General features: G+C 36.2%; 3 protein-coding genes across 3 annotated transcripts in view; all 3 read left to right on the forward strand.

The window, feature by feature from the left end:
• The window catches only part of LOC122045949 (sterol 3-beta-glucosyltransferase UGT80A2-like), a 28,237-nt gene extending 15,553 nt beyond the window's left edge, over nt 1-12,684 (forward strand). Inside the window, exons 8-14 of the mRNA XM_042606398.1 lie at nt 91-268; nt 576-706; nt 9,861-9,963; nt 10,059-10,135; nt 12,022-12,069; nt 12,164-12,313; nt 12,439-12,684. Coding sequence (XP_042462332.1) covers nt 91-268; nt 576-706; nt 9,861-9,963; nt 10,059-10,135; nt 12,022-12,069; nt 12,164-12,313; nt 12,439-12,615 — 864 coding nt within the window. The 3' untranslated portion in view covers nt 12,616-12,684. The remainder of the gene's footprint in view (nt 1-90; nt 269-575; nt 707-9,860; nt 9,964-10,058; nt 10,136-12,021; nt 12,070-12,163; nt 12,314-12,438) is intronic.
• A 2,173-nt stretch (nt 12,685-14,857) lies between these two features.
• Nucleotides 14,858-17,824, forward strand: LOC122045951. Its single transcript, XM_042606399.1, has 2 exons — nt 14,858-15,198; nt 15,824-17,824. The coding sequence occupies exons 1-2, from the start codon at nt 15,087-15,089 to the stop codon at nt 17,401-17,403; spliced, it is 1,692 nt and encodes a 563-aa protein (XP_042462333.1). The 5' UTR covers nt 14,858-15,086; the 3' UTR covers nt 17,404-17,824.
• Nucleotides 17,825-19,052: 1,228 nt separating this feature from the next.
• On the forward strand, nt 19,053-20,790 carry LOC122048364. The gene is made up of 4 exons (XM_042609937.1): nt 19,053-19,772; nt 20,194-20,403; nt 20,468-20,605; nt 20,689-20,790. The coding sequence occupies exons 1-4, from the start codon at nt 19,053-19,055 to the stop codon at nt 20,788-20,790; spliced, it is 1,170 nt and encodes a 389-aa protein (XP_042465871.1).
• The last annotated feature ends 2,990 nt before the right edge of the window (nt 20,791-23,780 follow it).

Below are 23,780 nucleotides of genomic sequence, written 5' to 3' on the forward strand. Positions count from 1 at the left end.
GTTTAATGATTGTTGATATAGTTCAATCCTTGTTTTCTTTTTGGATTTCCTGGTCACAAAATTCTACTTATTTTTCATTTGTTTCTGCAGCTATCATATCAAATCGTGGATTCTATGATTTGGCTTGGAATACGGGATATGATAAATGAATTCAGGAAAAAAAAGTTGAAACTGCGACCTGTCACTTACTTAAGTGGTGCACAAGCTTCTACTTCTGACATACCTCATGGGTATATCTGGAGCCCCCATCTTGTTCCAAAACCAAAAGGTCTCTTTGTTTTCACCATCATGTTCAATCTTTTGGTTTAATTACTCAAACACATACAGTGACAAAAATCTCTTATCCAAGTTTAATAGCTCTGCATGAGTTTGGTGTCTTAATGCCTTTCATATTCTTTCGCTCTCAGCTAACAGCTGAATGATGATATAAATTTTTTTATCTTAATGATCAGTGCAGTGAAAGAAGCCAAAATGACAATTTATATTATAGGAAATACCCCCACTCATCATCAACGATGCTTTTGATGGGGTTAGCTTCAGTGTGATGATTCATGATTGTGGTTACTCATTTTCAGATTGGGGCTCAAAAATTGACGTGGTTGGATTTTGCTTCCTTGACCTTGCATCCAATTATGAACCCCCTAAAGAGCTCGTGGAATGGCTTGAAGCGGGTGAAAAACCTATTTACATTGGGTTTGGTAGCCTTGTATGTCAATTTGTTCTTTTGAGATGCTTTAGCCTCTCTTAAATGATTCTTTGCTCTCCGAACTTTTTTACATGCCTTTTATTAACATTGACAATTTTATTTTGCATTTCATCTCATCATAAAGTAAGTTTCTACTGGACAGGCACCTGTTTGGGGCAGTAAGATCAGCATCCTGCACTGCAAAATTTTTGATATTAGTTAGCTTCTAGTTGCTTAAACTTTTAAAGCAGTGATTATAGTCGGTTAATCAAATTATTACATGGTATTAGTGCACATGTTACACATCTAAAACCTCCACCAGCAATTTATTTGGTTATTCACCTGTACTTGATTATTATGCTTATTCCCCTAGTGATATTATTGTACAGCTTTGGCTCTCTGCTTGATTCCATTCCACCATCTTAGCTTATTGTCCAAACTTTAGTTGTTTTCAACCATGAGGGTCAAGCTATTATCTTAAGCTCTTGTGGTTATAACATTTGGTCAAATTTAGTTGAAAACTTTATATGAGAGTAAATTATCCACTTTGGCCAATAGTTTGGCTTATTAATCAAATTTAACATAAGTTAATGAACATATTATAATATCTAATAACTTTTTTCTACTAGATATGGTTGTTGACAACATAGGGTTTTTAAAAACAAACACTTAGATATAACCTATATATTAACTTATATTAAATTTGATTAAATTAGTAATTTATACTAAAATGGGTATTTTAGAAAATATGGAAGGTACATGTAATGCTGATAAGTCGAGTGGTGTATATATAACTTATGCCTAAAGTTATCTGAAATCTTGGTTCTGAATCACATTGGTTTCTTCTTCTGCAAATTGTGATTCTACTCAATGAGTTATTATTCTAGTGGTAGTGTTTCCTATGTTTTTACTTTTACCATCTACACTAGGTATCAGAATAAATTAGTTTTGCTTGAATGATAGATATATGCTAGTTTCATATAAAACAACAACAACAACAACCAAATCTTATCCCACTAGGTGGGGTCGACTGGATCATTTTATGCCATTTAGCTCTATCTCCTATATTATCATCTATACTTAAATAAATTTTATCTTGTTTTATTGTTGCTAACCAAGTCTTTTTTGTTCTTCCTCTTCCTCGTTTAATATGTGTGTTTGTTTCACATCGTCTTACTGAAACATTTATTGGTGTTTAAGTACATGCTCGTATAAGATGTATCTCTTGGAGCTTTCCCTCAATAGATGCAACTCTGACTTTCTTTCTAATGCTCTTATTTCTTATTCTGTCCATCCTCGTATGTTCACACATCCACCTTAACATCCTCATGTCTGTAACTCTCATCTCCCGCTCATGTGCTCGAGTCATAGCTTAACATTCATCTCTATATAACATAGCATGTTTAATTGTGGTCTTGTAGAACTTTCTTTTAAGTTTTAGAGATACTTTATGGTCACATAAAATACCCGACACTCTCCTCTATTTTAACCATTCTGCTTGTATTATATGTAAGACATCTCTCTCAATTCCTCCATCGTTTTGTAAAAATGACCCTAAATATTTAAAGCTCGGTTTCGAGCAACTTGTCATCTCCTATCTTAACAATTGTCTCATTACGTCTAATATTGCTAAACTTAAATTTTATATATTCTGTCTTTATTTTACTAAGTCTAAAATCTTTCCCTTCTAGTGTTTCCTGTCAAAATTCTGGTTTAACATTTACTCCTCCACGTGTTTCATTTACCAAAATAATATCATCTGCAAACAACATGCACCATGATACTGTGTCTTGAATGTGTGTAGTGAGTTAGTTCATAATTAGTGTAAAAAGATAGCGACTTAGAGCTGATCCTTGATGTAACCCTTTCTTTATTGGAAATGCTTCAGTTACTCCGCCTGAACATGCTCGTACATATCCTTAATTAGTTCAATATATGTTACGCTAACACTTCTCTTTTCTAGAAATTTTCATATAATTTCTTTTAGAACTCTATCAAAAGCTTATTCTAAGTCAATGAATACTATATGTAGATCATGTTTTTGCTCCTAATATTTTTCAATTATATGTATAAAAAAAAGTATATCTTCTATTGTCGACCTTCCAAGCATGGACCCAAATTGATTTTCAATCACCGTGGTCTCCTTAATCTTTTTTCTATTATTTTTTCCCAAAGTTTCATAGTATGGCTTATTAGTTTAATACTCCTATAATTTGTACAATTTTGTACGTCTCCCTTATTCTTATATAAGGGAATTAGAGTACTTATCTTCGATTGATCAGACATTTTTTTCATTTTCAATGTCATGTTAGATAATTTTGTAAGTCATTTAATACCTTGTTTCCCTGAACACTTCCATACTTATATCGTAATATCATATAGTCCAACGACTTTCCATTTTGCATTCCATTTTAAGCTTGTTTTACTTGTTTGAATTCTACGATAAAAATTTAAATTTCTATCTCATTTGATCTACTTAAATTACCTAAGTTAAGTTGGTCATAAATAGTGTTCGAAACTCGGGCTAGGCGGCCGCCTAGGCGCTGCGTGGCAGCAAGCTGCGCCGGAAACCTCCCAGGCGGGTGCCCTAGGCGGCTCTCAGCGGCCCTCGGCGGAACTCAGCGGGCCTCGACCGAGTTATTTAGGTTTTAAACTTTTAATATTTTGTTCCAAATTTGCTGTTTACGTCTTCGCCGTGTGCCGCTTCGTCTTCCAAATTTGTTGTTTCGTCCTCATCGTCGCTGCGTCGTCATCGTCGCTGTTTCACCGTGCGCCGCTTCGAAGGCTTCGTCGCTCCGGGCTCCGGTAAGTTTTTACGTCTTGTTTCGTTAAGTTGTTAACTGTTGAGTCATCGTCGCGCAGTCTCCGGCGACGCCGGACGCCTCCGTAGCCGCCGGAAGCGTCGTAGGACGCGTCCGACAACATCTCATGAAGCTTCCATCGGCACTGGAAGCTTTCCGCGACGCTTCCGGCGCCGCTGGAAGCAACGTCGGACTTCGCCGGACGCGTCGGACACGTCCGGCGGAGCTTCCGGCGGCGTCGGAGGTCTCCCGCGAGGCGCCGGTGGCGGCCCGTGGCGTCCGCGCCGTCGTGCGAGTCGCGAGACGGGGACGGCGTTTTTTGTTTTTGTTATTCTTTTTTTTTAGATTTATTAAATTAAAATAATTCCTAACGGGGATAATTTCAAATTCAATAATAGGTTGGTTCGTAAAACCTAATAAAATTATCATCCCAATTAAATATATTTTAAATATATTTTTTTTATAATAAATTGTATTAATTTTTATAAAAGAATTTTGAATATATAAAATTATATATAAAATTAAGCTTCCATTATTAATTTTATAACTTATATAATCAGATTTAAATATATAAATAATATACTTAATTTTTTTAAATAAATAATATTAAATATTAATTTATATATTAACAGATTTAAAAATTATAATAAATATTATCATTTATCAGATTTAAAAAAAATATATAAAAAATATTTTAAATTTAAAAAATATAATACATATTATTAATTTATATTTTATATAAATCATATTTATAAATGTTATATATTATTAATTTATATTAATCGGATTTATAAATATTAAAATTATATTTAAAAATATGAAAAATACATTAAAATTTTAAAAATTCTAATAAATATTATTAATTTATATAAATCAGTTTTAAAAATATGAAAAATAAATTAAAATTTAAAAGATTCCAATAAATATTATTAATTTATAAAAGTATAAAACAGATTTAAAAATATAAAAATTATATTTAAAATTTAATTTATTTAAACAAATATCGAATAAATTTTATTAATTAGATTAAGATATATAAAAAAATATTCTCAGACTTGTTAATGACTTAATGTTATTGAAATATTTTGTATTGTATGTTGTATGGTATAATTAAATTTTATTATCATGTTAATATGTTATGTGATTATGTCTTGTTATATATAATTTTTTCAGATTATCTGTTAGACTGTTATCAATGGCAAGCAATCCATCTTCGACAGCATCTGTCACTCAACCCGAATCCGGGATTCTTAGAAGAAAGTCAAATGACATCGGATGAGAGTTTGGGATATTGATTGATCCTAAGAACCTCGACAAAATTAAATGTAAGTTATGTGGAAAAGCAATGTCAGGAGGAGTGTATAGGATAAAGGAGCACATTGGAAATATACCTGGAAATGTATCTGGTTGTCTAAAAGCATCTCAAGAAGACAAAAATAAATGCAAACAGGCTATTTTAGAAGGGAGGAACAGAAAGAAGAACAAAATAATGGAAGAACAAAGTTGTAGAGCAGAGGTGGCTATTTCCGTAGATGAAGAAGGTCTTGAAATTGAAGGGATGGATGGAGTTAAAAAACCTCTTCCACTTGGCCCCATGGATAGATATGCATCGGCAATTGCTCCAGAAAATGCAGGCTCTAGTGGAAGTAAAGTACTTCAGCAAAAAAATATAAATGAAGCTCTTTTCAAAGAGAGAACTCAACAAGTTCAACAATATGTTGGGAGATGGGTTTATGAAAATGGAATCTCATTCAATGTTGTTGATAATGATAGCTTCAAGCAACTAATGGAGGCAGTGGGTCAATTTGGACCAGGATTCAAGCCTCCAACTCAATATCAACTTAGTGAGCCACTATTGAAAGCCGAAGTTGAAAGAACAAATCAATTGCTGAAGAAACATGAAGAAGAATGGATGCTCGATCATGACGTATGCATGGAGTGATAGAAAACGAAGAAGCATCTTAAATTTGTGTGTTAATTGCAAGGGAGGTACTACATTTTTAGAGTCCAAGGAGTCTTCAGAGGAGGCACATACAACTGAACTTATTTTCGAGTATGTTGACAAGTGTATTGAACAAGTAGGAGCTCGTAATATCGTTTGATTGTTACAGACAATGCCACCAACAATACGGCTGCAATTAAATTGATGAGAGAAAAACGACCTGGGATCTTTTGGAGTTCATGTGCAACTCACACTATTAATCTCATGCTTGAAAGTATTGGCAAACTTCCACGATATAAAAAGGTGATTGAGCAATCCAAGGCTTTTACCATTTTCATCTATGCTCACCATAAGACTTTATCATTGATGAGAAGTTTCACGAAGAAGAGAGACATAGTCCGACCAGGAGTTACCAGGTTTGCATCAAATTTCCTCACATTGCAAAGTTTGATTGAAAAAAAAGCTAGTTTAAGGCCATGTTTACAAGTGATATGTGGGAGAAATGTAAATGGTCAAAAACAAACAAAGGAAAATTGGCTTACTCTACAGTGATGAGCATGAGTTTTTGGAATGGTGTAACACTTTGTTTGAAAATATTTGTTCCTTTGGTAAGAGTTCTTCGATTGGTAGATGGAGATGGAAAGCCATCGATGGGGTTTCTATGTGGGGAGCTTCTTCAAGCTAAAGAAGATATCAAGGTGGCTCTGAATAACGTGGAATCAAATTATCAGCCTATCATAGTCATTATTGAGTCAAAAATGAAGGATAGACTTGATACATCATTGCATACCACTGCATTTTTGTTGAATCCTTATTTTTACTACAAAGATAGTTCGATTGCTCTTTATGAGGAGGTCGCGATGGGGATTTTTGAATGCATGGAAACTTTGCATGCCAATAAGTTAGATTTACAAGATACAATTATTAACAAGGAATTTCCAAAATATAGAAATAAGACTGGGTTATTTGGAAAAACATTGGCAGCAAAAGCATGTGAAAAAAATGATGATACATTTGATCCATGTGCATGGTGGAGTACATACGGTGCTCACACACCTAACTTGCTAAGGGTGGCATTGAGGATACTTTCATTAACTACAAGTTCATCTGAGTGTGAAAGAAATTGGAGTACATTTGAAGGAGTAAGTTTTAAACTTTCAGTCTACTCTTTAATTAAATTAGTTATAATTTTTAACGTCTATACTCTATATTCAAGTACTAACTATAGTATTTACTTTCTCTGTTTTTTTAGATTCACACAAAAAAAAGAAATAGGTTGGATGCCAACAGGTTGAACAATCTAGTATTTGTCCAATTTACTTCTCTGTTTTTTAGATTCACACAAAGAAAAGAAATAGGTTGGACAATCTAGTATTTGTCCAATTTAATGCTAGATTGTTGAATAAACAAAAAAGAGAAAAAGAAAGAAATGTTGATGTCCTTGCAAAAGATGCTTCAAATGCACAAGGTTGGATTGTGGATGGTGGGGAAGATGATGAAGTTGAACTAGGTTCCGGGCTCACTTGGCAAATGGTTGATGAAGCAAGTGGAGCAGATGAAAATTTACAACCCCGAAGAAGCTCCAGAGTGAGAGAACTCCATGAAGATGATTTTGAATCCGAAGAAGAAGACGAGGATCACAATAATGATATTGAGTTTGTGTCCGATGAAGAACAAGTTATTGAAATTATGGAGAAGAAGAAGCAGAATAAATATGAGTCTATGAGATATTATTAGTTGTGTAATTTTGAACTTATTTTGTTAAGACATGATTTATGTTATTTAACAATTATATTTTGCTTAGTGGTTACTAGTTCACAATGCATTGCAATCTTGAATGAACTATTGCTACTATTTTCCAATGTTCTACTGTTTACTATATGATTATGATAACTTACTGCATGTTTTATTGTTTAACTGTTTCTTTTACTCATATTTACTGAGCCTAGTATATTTCCTTTGCACAAAACTATTAGTTTTCTTTTATAGTTTTTCATTTTTTGGTATTGGAAAGTATGTATTTATTTCAGCATACATAGTTAGATCTTCATTGCTATGAAATTGTTTAAGACAACATTTAGATTTGCATATGACATTGTCCACAGTCACATGAAACAAGGGATACCGAGGAATCCGCCTAGCGGCGCCTAGTCCCTGCCTAGGCGCTAGGCACTGGTCTGCCGCCCGACTAGCGCCTAGCGAATTTTAGAACCTTGGTCATAAAAATCTTTATTAAAAAGTTGATGAAAATACATTTTCCATCGCTGTTTTATTTCTCCATCGTTTACTAGTACCTTGTTACATTCATCTTTAATACATTTTATTTAGATAAGATATCTTGTCTTCCTTTCTCTTACTTTAGCTATTTTATAAATGTCTCTTTTCTTTCTTTTGTAACTAATTTGTGATATAATCGTTCAAAAATTTCATTTTTTGCTTCATTCACTACTTTTTTTAACCTCTTTCTTTACTGTTGTATATATTTTTTAAGTTTTTATCGTTCCTACAAATATATAATTCCTTATAAGTTGTTCGTTTTTCTTTTACTTCTCTTTTGAACTTTCTCATTCCACTACTAAAATTCCTTATTTAGTGGTGCATGTCCCTTTGACTAGTACACTCTTAACTAATATTTTCAACTTTAATATAATCTTATCTCACCTAATACTTGTACTCGTATCTTCTCTTTAAATATATTTTGCTTCCCATTTTTTAACTTCCACCACTTAATTCTAGGAGTCGTATATATTTTCTTTCTATTAATATTGTGCTTGAGGCGTATATCCAACGCTACTAATGTATGTTGCGTAGCTAAGCTTTCTATAGGGATGACCTTGTAATCTTTACAAATCTTTTTATCATTTTTCCTAACCATAAGAAAGTTAATTTGCAATTTATTATTCTTACTTTTGAACAACTAAGTACTCTTCTCTTTTATTAAAAAATGTATTAGCTAATATAAGGTCATATACTATCGCAAAATCTAATATAGTTTCCTTTTCTTTATTTCTCGTTCCAAATCCATAACCCCAATGTACACTTTCATATTCCTTATTTTTCACTCCGATATGCCATTTAGATCATCTCCTATTAAAATCATTTTATTTGACAGAATGTTTTGTAATTCTTCATCTAAGTCGTCCCAAAATCTTGATTTGGCAGTTTCATCAAATCCTACTTGTGGTGCATATATACTAATTATGTTTATAGTTTCTTTCGCCACTATTATTTTAAAGGCTATAATTCTATCTCCTTTTCTAATTACTTCTACAACTTCATAACTTCATCCTTTAATGAACTATCTACAACAATACCCGCTCCATTTCTTATTTTACTCTTTCCTGTATACCACTTAAAATTTGAGTTCTCTATCATCTTTGCCTTCTCACCCATTTTATCTCTTGTATACATAAAATACTAATTCTTCTCCTAATCATCGTATCTACTACCTCCATTGATTTACGAGTGAGAGTTCTTATGTTCCAAATTTTAGACTATTAGTTTTTCTATCATATTTTATCTTATCTAACATATGGTGTAAGAACTCTTACCTGCTTAACACTACATCCAAGTTTTCATAGAGATGTAGCGATCCTTGCCAATACGTTAAAGCAGGACTCTGTAACACGAACTCTTGCATATTTAACACAGCACCCGAGTTCTGGAGACACAAACTTTCATCGTGTTGTCAAAATCTAGAACTAAAGGTTGATTATTTGTATTTTAGCTAAACTGAGAGAGGAAACATTATTATTTTTTTTCCATAAAAAGTTTTTCAATCCCATGTATATATAACCTTTAGGACTAACTATTTTTTCAAAAAATACAATTACAAAAGTCTGTTATTCTTATTATTCTTAACAATATCGCTAATTAACCAATTGGAAATATTGTTAATTATTTCTAAAATTCCTCTTTTATAAAAAAAAAAAAAATGTGGAACCGCCACATCAACGGCCCCTCTAGAGCCGGTCCCATGGATATGGAGGGAGGTAAATGCAGGTACACAGGTGGAAAGTGCATGGCGGAGACGTTAACCCCAGGCAGTGACACACCGGGGATCGACCCCTGGACCTTTCAGCCACAGAACCATACACTCCCCATCTGTGCTCAGCCACAAAATTCCTCTTTTATAGGTTTTATAAGAATTTGTTCTCATTAAAGACCAACAAAAATTATGATAGGCGTACTGAAATTTATAGAAAATAGAATAAAATGATAATTTAGACCTTTAGAAAATAAAAAAAGCATTTTAGTGCCTATACGGACTTTAAATTTAGATATCTATTTTCTTTCGTCCATTATGAAAAGTTCATGTTTAACCCTCATGATGGTTAGTCTCGATGGGAGTTCAGGTTTATCTTCGTTTAAAGTCTTATATGGAGTTTTACGAGTATGGATTCTTTTTTATTTGAGTGTTTTCTGTATATAGCCTGTTCAAGAACCTCAAAAAATGACTGAGATAATTGTGGAAGCGTTGAGAATAACTGGACAACGAGGCATCATTAACAAGGGATGGGGTGGACTTGGGAACTGTAAGTTTGTTTTCTGTATAACTGATTTATTTGGTGTTTTTCCCTTAAGCTTAATCCGCTCCTTTGTTATTGTTTTTTTTTTATATTATTTTTAGTGGCAGAACCAAAGGACTACGTTTATCTACTGGATAATGTTCCTCATGATTGGTTGTTCCTGCAGTGCAAGGCAGTGGTAAGCCTTCCAATTTGGCATTTCCTTATGTTGGTTTTGTTAGCTGCAGATTGGATCAACGAATGTGCCCCCAAGAACTGAAAAAAAAAAGAAAGATAAACAACTATACAGCCGTGCCAAATTGTTGAATTTATTCCACAATCATTATTTAAACACATTCAAGCATCTATTTTTACACATTCTTGGGATTGGCTGCATCAATAGTTAGAATATTGTGTCACAACTAGACCATTGTGGTGAAAATAGGATTGCATAATTACATTCAATAATGGTGTCAAATTTTAAAATATCATGTCGTGTTGCCTGTTACGAACGAAATATTTTGTTTCATCCATTGACCGAAATTGACATAGGCAGGCCCGTGGTAGCCATGGAGGTGTAGCGTGCGCCTCGTGGAGGCCTCACTATGGCCTCGCGGCTACCGAAGAGGGCTCGTGGCTGCCGTGGAGGCCACGCCACGCGTGGGCCTTGTGGCCGCTGTAGAAGCCACACGTGGGTCTCGCGGCCATCGTAGAGGCCATGCGAGCGGCCATGCGTTGGCCTCGCGGTTGCCATAAGGCCTTGCGATGGCCTCGCGGCCGTTGCGGAGGCCTCTCAAGTGCAGCGGCCGCGGAGGCCATGTGTGGAGGGCTCACGCGGGCCTCATATATGCCACCTGCGGCCTCGCGTTCGTTGGCTGCGTGGAGCATGGCGCGGAGCAACAGAAAAGAGGAACAATCATCTTTTAATTAAAAACTTAAGTTAATAATTTCAATCTACTTCTAGTTATAGTTGGTTGGGATAATTTAAATAGCCTTAATTAAACTCTAATAAAATTTTTGATATTTAAATTAATTTTTTATTTTTAGTTTATATATTTTATATTTAAAAAATATTAAAACCATATTGGCACATCACGATATGGTACGAAAACCTTATAGTTCCATGACCAAAACCTCAGGATCGGTCTAGATTTTAAAATGATGCTACATTTTGCTGTTTTACGTTTCTGAATCACTACCCCTGGATGTCACGATTGTAATACATTCTACAATGGTGCCATTGTTGGTTGTTTAACCTTGATGCTATTCTCACACAGCATGCCTCACACAACTCATTGCTAAGAGTGATGATATTGATAAAGCTCACTGGTGGCTATAAAAGCTCACACAACTAGATGCTGAGAGAAGGGCATTGGACAACTCCCACCACATAAATCTTTTTGGAAGCTTCTTCACACAAAGTACTGAACTTCATCTCCAAGAAGCCATATGCAGTGTAGTTGAAGTGCATCCTACCTCAGTCAAACTCAACAAGCCCTACAAAGCACCTCAACCAAACTATAGTCACGTAGGATGAGCTGCATTAGCCCTCCCTAGAGCTTGACCAAGCTTAGCTAGTAGTCTGGCTACATGACCATATTGTGGTGAGAGCTTAATTAGCCTTAATGCAACTAATCATCCCTACAAACAAAAAGTTACAAAATTACATATGAATATACGGATCTATTGTAAAGATATCATTTAAGGCCAACCTTTTTTTGATGAACAGAAGATTAAGCTTATTTTTTTCTATAATAGTAAATAGCGAGTTTTCATTTTGCCCTCTGATTATTTCACCCTAATTGTGAACACTGTTAATTCACTTAACGGAATAATGACACGGGGCATGCCACCTATGTGCCATGGTATTTTTCCATCAAGTAGAGCAATGGTGTTAATAGTTGGGGGTATATGACGAGTCTGAAAATATTAGAGGTATTTAATTTTGATGATTTTAAAACTCCGAAGGGAATTGTTGGAAAGGGAAAACTTAGGTGAAATGAAAATTTCCCTAGTAACTAAGATTAATAATTTGTAGTGTTTTTTTGTGTGTGTTCTCAGGTACATCGTGTGTTTTGTGTTCAGGTACATCATGGTGGGGCTGGAACAACAGCGGCTGGGCTTAAGGCTGCTGTACTTCCTATCTTGCTCTCTCTACATCTCTCTTTTTTGTGTAATGGTAAAGTGCTTAAGCATTTTGTCTAAAATTAAAGCGTTGGTTTTGTAGTGCCCAACTACTATTGTGCCTTTCTTTGGTGATCAACCTTTCTGGGGTGATCGAGTGCATGCTAGAGGACTTGGGCCACAACCCATCCCCGTCGATCAATTTTCACTGCAAAAGTTGGTTGATTCTATCAAGTTCATGATGGACCCAAAGGTTAGTAAGCTTGATCTTTAACCTTTTTAATTTATTTTTGTCGGTGAACTTCATGCCGGAATCTTAGTTTTTTCTCCTATGATCTTAAAACTAAAAAGCTTGCATCTACTTAAAAAATATTACAGGTGAAGGATAATGCTGTGGAATTGGCCAAGGCGATGGAAACTGAAGACGGTGTTTCAGGAGCCGTGAGGGCATTCTTGAAACATCTTCCCATTAAGAAATCGACTCAGGCTGCAGCGCAACCATCTGGCATAATTGGCTTTTTGCTTGGCTTTCTTAGATGCTTTAGCTGTTCCTGAATCTTCTTATTTCCCTCCTTGTTTGTGTATAAATTATCGTGGTGGGTTTATATAATTTTGTTTGTATAAGGTTGTATTTGTGTCATCTTTATCTCTGGGTAGTCCATTGAAACTGTTTACTTGGGTAAAGTAAAGAGTAACAGGGAAAAAATAAAATGAACAAATTAAAAAAGAAAGAATATAAAATATCTATGTTAGTTTTTATTTTACTAATTAAAATATTTATGTTACTTGAAATGAAAGAGAATGTTGGGTATTTTAATGTCAGACTATGATTTAAGCATATAAGTAAATGATGAGAATTGTAGAAATGAGGATGTTAAGATGAATGTGTGGACATAGATAGAATAAAAAATGAGAACATTAACAAAAAAAGTTATAGTTATATTGATTGAGGAAAAATATTGAAAAACATGTTTAAGATAATATGAGTATGTATTTAGACGATTAATAAATATTTCAGGTAATGTGAAATTATGATAAATATATATCAAACGAGAGGAAGATCAAAAAGGATCGATCGATAATAATAAAATAAAATAAAATTTATTTAACTATAAATGATGATATAATATGAAATAAAATTTAATAGCACAACAAAAAAATTTATATAGTCAACTCTATTTAGTGGAATAAGAGTTAGATGTTGCACTAGTTAACAATTCTATCTTATATCCATCTTTGTTAGTGTCTTGTCCATATTTTGTTTTGTGCTCACCTTGTGTCTTACCTAACTTTTCTAAGATAATACTCGAATTTGAGTTTTCATTATAATCTTTAAAATTTAATCTTAGAATCTCTAAAATAATATATTTTATCCCTTTTAATTATAAAGCATTTAATTAAACCTCACAGGTATTTTTTTTAAATATAATCTATCACAAATCTCAAGTTTTCATCTATTTCATATGTGATTAACATTAATAATAGCAATTATTGATCAACACATTCTATTTGCTAATTAAAAAAATATATTACCGGTCGAATCTGATCAGCTAATCTTATTTTAAATAAAAAAACATATTAATATGACTTCACAATCCATCATTTTGAATCATTAATTAACCCTTGCACACATTTAATCATTAAAAAAAGCGCACACATCACAATTCAATCACAAGCTCGAACTCGAAGAACAAATAATTCCAAACAAGGAGGGAAAAGGGATTTAATTCGAGACATAAATCCCCTCCCCAGAACCAAGCATTAGACTTGCCTTACATGCTCAAACTTCATTTTTTCTTCATCTTCTTCCTCCCAATTCCTCTCCTCCATAATAGGTTTCCACCGAGCTTCTTCTCCATCGATCTTGAAGCGTTACGGGGTGTGAGGGCTTGGCCGAGTGATTACCCAATGTCTTCAAGGATCAAGCTTCCACCAAGCACATTATTAAACATACAAAAGACTAAGAGTTAGCAAGTGATGATTCATGGTTCCACTTCTCATTGAAAGAAAAATAAAGAATGATGAGGAAAAAGGGAGTGCCACGAGGGTTACACCTCATTTTTCAGAGTAAGTTATTGGCAACTAGGGTTAGTTAAAGCGATTATCTTGGAAGGATTCAAGCTTGCCCTCAGGGATAAGAAGAACACTTTTCCTTTTGCACATTGCACAATTGATTTATTGATCTAAGCTAAGAGTTTATTTGACATGGTCCTTTAAATATTTCGTTTTCAACCCATGAGTAGGATCTTCAACCATGAAATGGAATGTTGCGCTTAGATTTTATCTCTAGTGTTTTTGACTTTCTATTCTTAAATATTTATCTAATTTGATGTGCTTATCCAAAATCAATGAGAAAAACATTGATTTAGTGCTTTAAAAGGTTATTGATTAATTAAAGTTTAGAAACAAGACAAACCTTAATGACTAGTTAAGCCACCAAATGGGCAACAATTAAGAAAAAGGAACCCACAACATTATGGTGGAAAATAGTAATTAAGGTTCGGAGCTTCTTACATGGTTAAAATTAATTAAACTTTTTAAAAAAAAAATAAAATTATGTAATATAAATGATTAATAGTGTTATTAAAATAAACTTAATAAAGCTTGTCTTCATTATCCAATCAAAGAGCTTGTTCTCCTTTTTCTATGGAAATTCCAAATGAGATGTCCCGCGGAGCAGCATATGGTAAACTGTTCTCTTCTCTACGTCCGTCCCCGCAATAGAGAGGACGGCTTGGAACACGTTTATTTACAATAATCCGCCGGGAAATTGTTCGAATCCCCACTCGATTACGGCGTCGGCGAAGTCTTTCGTGAAAAGGGAAAGCTAGCGGATGCTTCCACGCCTCGGTTCCGTGGTCGAGCTGCAACCCTAAGCTGAACTCGGAATCGTCGAGGGAAGAGTCGCCTTTGGCGCTTCGATCGGCAAGGATGAACCGGTAATTGATCGAGAGAAGGCTGACACGAGGCGGAGATCCACCAGTTTGGTGGCGCAGGGGGTGAATTGCGTTCCGTGATTGCCGGCGATGGAAAGGTGGAATTGGTTTTGCTGGAGCCAAGGAATCGTCCCCTGTGCCTACAATTTCGAGCCGGAGCCCCCCTTCTTCCTCCCTTCCCCGATGCCTGAATGGCCTCAAGGTGAGATTTTTTCCCCCCTTGTTATTCTTCCATCATGTCTGAGATTTAGTCTATTTCACGGATTTCCGATGTTTTTTCTTGCTATTTTGTGATTCTTTCTTTATTTGTGAGACACTCGATGCGCCCTTTAACACATTCCAAACAAAAGCTGTCTTTTAGGGATTGATCTTGTGATCGAGAGACGTTGGTTTCTGCCTTTGGGAATTTTTCAAGAAAAAGATCCATTCTTGTTTCAGGTTGTTCCTGAATTTGGTCGACAACGCCTCTTGTCAAATTTGCTTGCACTTTGCTGCATCTCCAGTTCGTTTATTCTTTGATGTTTTCCCAATTTTTGCCTTCGAATGCGTTCGCTGTCATCAATGTTTACTTCCTTGCTTGGTTGGACTTATTTTTCTTTACTTCTCTCAGCTTTTATTGGTAGCTATAGTTCTATTACATCATCATCATCATCATCATCAAGTCGTATTCTTGTAACTATGAAACTAACCTTCCTAAATGCATATGCCCTCCATATGATGAATTTCTCTAGATGCAGAAGTGAATCTTTTTTATTATGCATGGATTTTGTTATACTAGTTCTTGCTGTTTTACTTAGATTTGTGCACTAAGCTGCCTCAGTTTTTAGGTGGAGAATTTGCTAAAGGAACAATATGCATTGGGGAACTGGAAGTGCTACAAATTACTAAGTTTGAGTGCATCTGGAATTGTCTTTCCCCGAAAGAAAAGGGCAAAGGAGCTGTATTCTACAAACCCTTATTGATACCAGATGGATTTTTCAGCCTCGGTCATTATTGTCAGCGTTGCGACCAACCTCTACATGGTTCTCTTCTTGTTGTGAGAGAAAATGCACAATCTCAGCAGTTAACTGGCCTACCAGCTCTTGCGAAACCACTTGACTATGAACTTCTCTGGAGTTCAGATGACTTGCAAGAGGACTATGATTGTGGTTGTGGTTACTTCTGGCTTCCAATGCCACCTGAGGGGTATCAGGAATTGGGCATGTTGGTTACGAGTAAACGAAACAAACCATCCATTGAAGAAGTTAGATGTGTTCGAGTTGATCTTACTGATTCGAGCGAAGCTCATGAATTGATGATTGATATGGAGGTGATTTTCCCACATCTCCCTTGCCAAGTTTGGAAGACAAGACCTTCTTCTCGTGGAATGTCAGAAACAGGTATTCCTGTAGGGACATTCTGTTGCAATACCGACTCGAGCTCTCTAGACATATTGAGTGCTCATTGTTTGAAGAACTTAGATTCTTCTCTAAGAGGGATGCCGAATTTAGAGCAGATTCATGCTCTCATTCAACATTATGGCCCGACTCTTATGTTTCATCCAAAAGAAGATTATTTTCCTTCATCGGTTTCATGGTTTTTCAAGAACGGTGCTACTCTCTATAAAAAGGATGTTAAAGCAGGAGAGATCATAGATGCAAGAGGCTCAAACCTTCCGGTAGGTGGCCAAAATGATGGTGAATACTGGATAGATCTTCCCGACGATGGGGATAATTTTGTTAAGAAAGGGAACATAGAAACTGCTAAACTTTATACTCATGTGAAACCAGCCCTAGGAGGAACATTCACTGACATTGCAATGTGGATATTCTGCCCATTCAATGGCCCTGCTACAATCAAAGTCGGAGTGGCAAACTTTCCTCTAAGCAAAGTTGGTCGGCACATTGGCGATTGGGAGCACTACACTCTCCGGATAAGCAACTTCAATGGTGAACTTTGGAGTATATATTTTTCCCAGCATAGTGGAGGGGAATGGGTTGATGCATCTGGCTTGGAGTTCATCGGAGGCAACAAGGCCATAGTTTACTCCTCAAAGAGTGGCCATGCGAGCTTCCCTCACCCGGGAAACTATCTCCAGGGTTCTGAAAAACTGGGAATCGGTGTCCGAAACGATGCTGCTCGGAGCAAGTTTTTCGTTGACTCCAGCACTAGGTATGAGATTGTTGCAGCAGAGTATCTTGGAGATGTTGTGGAAGAACCATTCTGGTTGCGGTACATGCGAGAATGGGGGCCAACTATAAAGTATAATTCTAGGTCTGAAATCGACAGAATTCTCAATTTTCTACCCTTCAATATTAGGAATACAGTGGAGAATATATTCAACAGTCTCCCAGTGGAGCTCTATGGAGAGGAAGGACCCACAGGACCGAAGGAAAAAAACAACTGGGTAGGTGATGAAAGATGGTGAACCAGACTCCTTCAAGAATACACAGACTTCGAAAGTTTTATTCAGCATATGCTTGCATATCGTTATAGAGATTTCTAGGGTATGAAATTAGGTTTAGTACTATATTAGTTTACCAAATGAGAGTTGTGGCGCGTCCATCTTGCAAAGTTCATAGTTGGATGTAATTTGCCTAATTGCCCATTAAGCATTGCATTATTGCGATGGCGATATGATTTATGATCAGCACAAGGGTGGCTTGAGCAGATCGAGTCATTGACTTAGGTTTTTGAATGGGTAAGATACATGTAGATGATCAAGCAGCCCAGATTTACAGCTTCCTGTGTATTATGATAATTTGATCACATTGTAATATATATACACACTATTGGCAAATGTATACCGTTCTTGGTGATTTTATCTCAAGTTCTTGTTTTTCTTTCAATACAAAATTCTCAATTATATTGTTTTGAATCAGGAGAAGATGAATATTTTCTGTTTTTTTTATCCTTATCAATATTATCATGAATTTTGATTACTTGGACATGAATGCATTAGCAAACACTCGGAAACAATTCATCAACAACAACAAAAAAAATAAATTATTACCACTTCTTTCGTTTCTGAAAATGAAAAAATCTGATTTAAATAACTGCTCTGTTTTTCATAACACTTATTTTCTTATTTAATTTGTAATCTCAAATAAAACACATCAAACTGAAGATTTATACATGGGTATAAGATTAATAAGGGATTAGTTCCATTCGGATCTACAAGTGACCACAAATAGTTTTTTACTATTAAAATTGAAGATTTCTGAATAAATCAAACCAAAATTTTGAATTAATTCGATAAGGTCTGGCATTTTGGTCTAACTGAAATTTTATTCATACCTAATTAAATATTCATCATCAAGTTCTACTTAATTAGTTTATTCCACTCGTGATTAATAATAATACTAATAGCTAAGAATTATTATTCTATTTGGAATATGAGTGTTATATTTAGAAACTGTTGGAGCAATCCTTCCTAATATTTGATGCTTCTCTCTTAGTCTGTGTTGATCTTTTCTTCTATTGCCATTTTTAGTCTGTCATTATATAAATTAAGGCAACAACTCCCATCTTTTTCTCATCTCTTAATCACTATATCTATATATACATATATACATTCCAGTGATGCAGTTATATGATTCGGTTTCGACAAGAAGAAGAAGAAGACGACGACGACGAAAAAATGATTGTTTGTATGATCATACCACTGAACAATTAGAAAGATTTATATAATTTTGCTTCTACTTCTTCTGCTCTGCTGCTCCATTTTGTGCATAAAGAGTCAGATATGTTGCAAGAAACAATGGAGCCAAGTCCTGAGGAGCTCTTCATGGTTTGATCTCATTAACCGTTCTTCTCGATCAAATCCTTTCATATCTCAATTTGGTAGCATGCATTTGAACTATATAAAATATATTCTAGTAAAAATTAAAGGTATTTTTTTAGTTTGGCATGGTTCATCAACTCCTCCTAATGAAGAAAACATTGTCAGTTTAAATGAATCCCAAATTCTTCAAGTCCTAGTGAATCAATTGTTATTTTACAAATTTTATATTTGGATGTGTTTTGTGGGGAAAAAATATAATATTTATTTGAATTTTGAGTCCTTTATTGAATAAAATGCAGGAGGGGATCTCCAGTCCCATCGCCGCGCAACTCTTCGACTTCTGCGACAACGACGACGGCGACGGCGGCGGCGACGATCTGTTCCCGGCTTCTGAAGATCACCAACTCCTCCTCCCGCTGCAGTATGAAGACATCGACGTGTCCTCGTCTTCCACATCCGCCGCCGCGGCCACCGCAGCCACCACCGCGGCCGCGCCCAGCAGTCCGCCCCTCTGTTTCTCCCCCATCCCCTCCTTCTACGCCCTCCTCGACGCCTCTCCTCCGCCGCCGCAAGACATCGAGCCCGACGTTGCGCCATACCCTTCCTCCTCCTCCTCCAACTCCGCCTCCGTGCCACCGCTGCAGCCCCCGGGGGTGATGTTCTCCGCCCTGCCGCCGGCCTACAACCTCGGCGACCCGTTCGATCACATCGGGGCCTACTCGCTCGACCCTGCCGCAGCTATGGCGTTCCAGGTCCCGGCGCATGCTTTCCCCGACAACAGCTACTGCGCCGGGGGCATGGTGGCGCCGCCTCCGATGCCGCCGTGGGGGTTCCTCGACGGTCCCGGCATGGGCGCTCTGTTCTGCGACGGAATGCAGGGGCTCTACGGAGGAGGGAGGTCTGTCATCGAAGCCGGGACGCTGGCTCCGTGTGACGTGTCGGAGGGCGGCGTCCTGCCATCGTACGGACATGACGCGATGATGCCCGGCGTCTACAACTCCAACGATTTCCAGGTACCAGAAAACTAAACATAATTCCAATTTGCCCTATGTTTTTATAGAATTTTTAGTTTATCCAACCACCATCCTTACAAGTTAGAAATTTCAAAATGATCAAAAACAATGATATTTCACTATAAATAATGAAATAATATGCCCTAAGACATTATTATTAATAATTAGTAGCGTTTTCTAGTATTATTAATTGTTAATAATGAATTGATGCAATAATAATAAAAAACAAATGAGACAAAATAAAATGGCTTTTGAATATAAAAGCACAACCTAAATTTCTAAAGTTCAGGAGGTAAAATGTAATTGTTTGAAAGCTCAAATGGACGTAATTATCAACTTTTCCCATAAAATTAATACCTAATTGGTCCTCAAATTACTCAATTTCAAAACTAACTCCTTTTCAATTGTGAATTCAAAACAGGGCCTTGGCGGCAACAGCACTCAGCATCTAATGATGGGTTGCGCGGGCAACCGTCCACCGCCGGCGACCTCGACGTCCGACGTCGTGGCACCGCTAGAAGACTCCTCCTCCTCTTTCAAAGTCGGTAGGCTCTCAGTGGAGGAGAGGAAGGAGAAGATCCACAGGTACATGAAGAAGAGGAACCAGAGAAACTTCACCAAGAAAATTAAGGTAAAAACAAACCACCAACACAACTTTATTCATCAGAAACAATGATTCAAGATGACAACTGCAGTATGCTTGCCGGAAAACCTTGGCTGACAGCCGGCCTCGAGTCCGTGGAAGATTCGCCAAGAACATCGACGAAGCCGGGGAGGTGACCACAAGGCTGAGCTCCAGCAGCAGCCATGAGTTCGATGAGGAAGAAGATGAAGTAATAATTCTCATATGAAATAGCTACTTCAAATTGCTAGCACCAATACAAATTTTTATTCTATAATTAATTTTGCATTGCAGATGGTGATCAAGGAAGAAGACATTCTTGACTCCTCAGGGATCCTTGCACAAATGGATTCATTCAAGTACAGTTACAACACTGGCTTGGAATCATGGATATGATTGCCGGAAAATCATATTTCAGAAATCTGATTTTTCTGCTGTTCTTGAGAAAATTAAGTTCGATCTTAATTTATCCTTTAATTGAAAGGCCAATAAGAGAGCTTGTTGCTGTTGTTGCAACAAAGAATTAATTAGGACCCTTGTAATCTTACTGTATTCGTTTTTAGTTGAGTGGAGATTTTGAGTGAGAATTAGAGAAAATTCTGTATGATTTAAGGAAAGATTCAGGCTATTTGGCGGCGGCTCTGATTCACCACTGTTGTAACACTATCAATATTCATTTTTTTTATCAATGAAATGCGCTTTAAATTCTTAAATTTAGCATTTTTTTATTTTTATTTTTTATTTTTTCGAAAAAGTAAAAGAACATTTTTTTGATTAAATTTGTAAAAAAAAACGCCACTCTTTTGTTTATTATGAAAAGAGGATCCATCCGGTGTTACTATTTTTATTTCCAAAACTATTTTTATTTTTTTATGTTGTGATAGCAGTAGATTATAGCTACGATATATACATGCAATTATAGTAGCTAAGATCCTATAACTACTTAAAATGATAGTAATTATGATTTTATAATCATTATAAATGTTCAGTTAATAGCAGCTACTATAGGACCGTAGATCGAACAACACAATATTGATCAATTATGATCAACATTAATCAAGGTTGACAAACGTTGATAAGAGATAAAGTACTTGTATTATAATAATTATATAATTGCTAGCTCACAAACTCACAATGTTAGTATTGATAAGAGTCAATAGTTAAAGTGTTAATATAATATAATACTGAGATAATATATTGGAACATCTACACACTATAACTGCTAAAATGTAGTGTCATTAGACTGTGTTTGATTAGGTGTGATGTTATCAAAAATTTGTAATGTAATTAATATTATATTATTATATTTGGTGAAAAAAACTGTATTACTATGCTTATAATTTTTAATTATAAGTATGATTATAATCTTTTATTTAGTATTGATGATTTTTAAGGAATGTAATTCATATTATTATAAAATGATAAAAATATTCTGTGATCTTTGCCGACGATGTACGGTGGGCGACGATGGTGGCTGCGGTGATCAATGACTGGCGACTGACGGTGGGCGGTGACCGATGACAGATGGCGGAAGGCGACGACGATCGACAGTGGACGGGAACGACGATCGACGACAGGGTCAACTCAAGGCATAAGCCATTAAGGCCAATGCCTAGGACCCCTATTATATTGGGGCCCAACAAATTAGATATGTATATATATATAATATTAATTTGGATATTAAATATTTAAAATTATGGCTAAATAAAGATTTATTTTCACCGATAATTTTAATTTTTTACTAGTTAAATTATATTTACTCAATAATTTTTAATTTTTAGATTTAACTAATAATTTTTATTTTTTATAGATTAAAGTTAAATTCGATCATTTTTATTTTTTTTACTCGTATTAGATTTGATTGATAATTTTAATTTGTTAATATTAAAGTTAGATTTGGTTGGTGATCCTATCCGCAAGTCGAAGAGACGGATGCTGGGGACGTGGCGCTCTTTCTGACCTCCGGTGGACTTCGCTCCTGCCTGCAACACAAGCAACGTCAGTGCCGAGCCAGGGAAGGGATCCCTAGCGATAACCCTCCGACGCTCAAGTCAGTCTCCGTCGAAGTAAGAAGAAACAAGAAGCGAGAACTGTACCGTAACAGTAGAAATTGTGTAAAGCATACCTCCGCCGATGTAAGCTGTTGCTTACTTATGCTGATATGCTCACATAGGTTGAGATATATACCTGAGGTATGTATTTGGACACTGATTTACTTATTGGTAGTATATCTCACATGATGCTCTTATAGTTATGAGCAGTACCGTAACAAGTTTGTACTATTCCCGACCTTACTAGCCTAGGATATGGTAACATGTATGGACACTTATTATGATACACAGTATCTGCTATATTCCCTACGAGACTGTATACCTTTGTATCTCTAGTTCTGTATTATGTTCATGCACTATCTGTCTATTACCCGCTGAGTCTTTATACTCACCACACCGTAAACTGGTTATTTCGCTAGGTAGCAGGTAAAGAATTTATGAAGTCGCCTGGAGAACCTGCCCGCCAGTCCCACATCACATTCGAGGACGATCTTATGATTTTGGTATTCCTTACGTTATTTGCACTTTGGTTTTGTACTTGTTCTTGTATTTGTGTATTCTATTATTTGGAGTACCGTTTGTAGTATCTTGTATTTGGTTTGTTAATATTGTGTCAAGCCGAGCCGGCTCGCAGTTAGTTGTTCTATTGTTTTATGATCCTTATTTTGTGATTTTCGCTGTGTTATGTTTCAGCCGTGTGGGCTGCTATTAAAACTGTGTGGTTGTGTTATTTATCCAGCCGTGTGGGCTGTTGTATACTGCTGATGAGCATGTCTGTGGTTATATGTACTTATGCTTCATATTGTCACCGGCACAGGGGAGAAGCTGTCAAAATTTTGTCGATAGGGACTCCTCTGGGGGCGTGACAATTTATTGGTATCAGAGCAACCTTGCGACCGTGAGTGCGCATGTGGCAGGAGCACCCACGGCACCACCTAGCGAGGGAGATTCTGAGATTTGTCTGTGGTGTGATTCGTGGTTACACAATGAGGACGTTGTGTTTTTAAGTGGGGGTGATTGTAATATCCTGGTTCTGAGATTCTGGTTAAGTATGACTTAAAAGGTTAGATAGTACTATCCATATCACCAAAGCACACTTTCTTTTTCGGAAGCCCAAACTTAAGAACTCCAAAGTTAAGCATGCTTGGCTTAGAGAAATCTGAGGATGGGTGACCTCCTGGGAAGTTTTCCAGGGTGCGTGCTAGTGGGGACAAAGCACGCTGAAAGGACCTCCGGTGGTCTGTGGAGCTAGTCATCAACCCGATGGGCAATTTTGGTGGCGTTCCCGGTTCGGTCCAGGTGGGGCTTGCCCGGGCGGGGGTGTTTCAGCTGATG

The sequence above is a fragment of the Zingiber officinale genome, chromosome 2B, assembly GCF_018446385.1.
Source record: "Zingiber officinale cultivar Zhangliang chromosome 2B, Zo_v1.1, whole genome shotgun sequence".
Taxonomy (NCBI): domain Eukaryota; kingdom Viridiplantae; phylum Streptophyta; class Magnoliopsida; order Zingiberales; family Zingiberaceae; genus Zingiber; species Zingiber officinale.